This window comes from Egretta garzetta, unplaced genomic scaffold, assembly GCF_000687185.1.
Source record: "Egretta garzetta isolate BGI_Z169 unplaced genomic scaffold, ASM68718v1 scaffold819, whole genome shotgun sequence".
NCBI classification, from domain to species: Eukaryota; Metazoa; Chordata; class Aves; order Pelecaniformes; family Ardeidae; genus Egretta; species Egretta garzetta.
This window is the reverse complement of record NW_009260833.1, coordinates 102,461-102,827: the sequence shown is the minus strand read 5'-3', so window position 1 is coordinate 102,827 and position 367 is coordinate 102,461. Positions and strand designations below refer to the sequence as shown.

The 367-nt window shown below is 60.8% G+C and overlaps 1 protein-coding gene across 1 annotated transcript in view; it reads left to right on the top strand.

The window, feature by feature from the left end:
- FOXA2 (forkhead box A2) overlaps positions 1-275 on the top strand; it is a 9,423-nt gene extending 9,148 nt beyond the window's left edge. The window contains exon 5 of the mRNA XM_009646982.1: positions 1-275. Coding sequence (XP_009645277.1) covers positions 1-275 — 275 coding nt within the window.
- The last annotated feature ends 92 nt before the right edge of the window (positions 276-367 follow it).

Here is a 367-nt window from a genome sequence, read left to right as displayed (position 1 = left end):
ACTACGCCTTCAACCACCCCTTCTCCATCAACAACCTGATGTCCTCCTCCGAGCAGCAGCACCACCACCCTCACCACCACCACCACCACCACCACAAAATGGACCTGAAGGCCTACGAGCAGGTGATGCACTACTCGGGCTACGCCTCGCCCATGCCCGGCAGCCTGGCCATGGGGCCCGTAACGAACAAAAACGGCTTAGAGTCCTCCCCTTTAGCCGGAGAGACTTCTTACTACCAAGGTGTGTATTCCCGGCCCATCATGAACTCCTCCTAAAAGGGGGGAGGGGAAAACCTCCCCTGGCGAGGGGGGAGAGCCCCCCGTAGCCCCGCACAGCCCCCGAGCAGAGCGATGGACTATGAACGCTG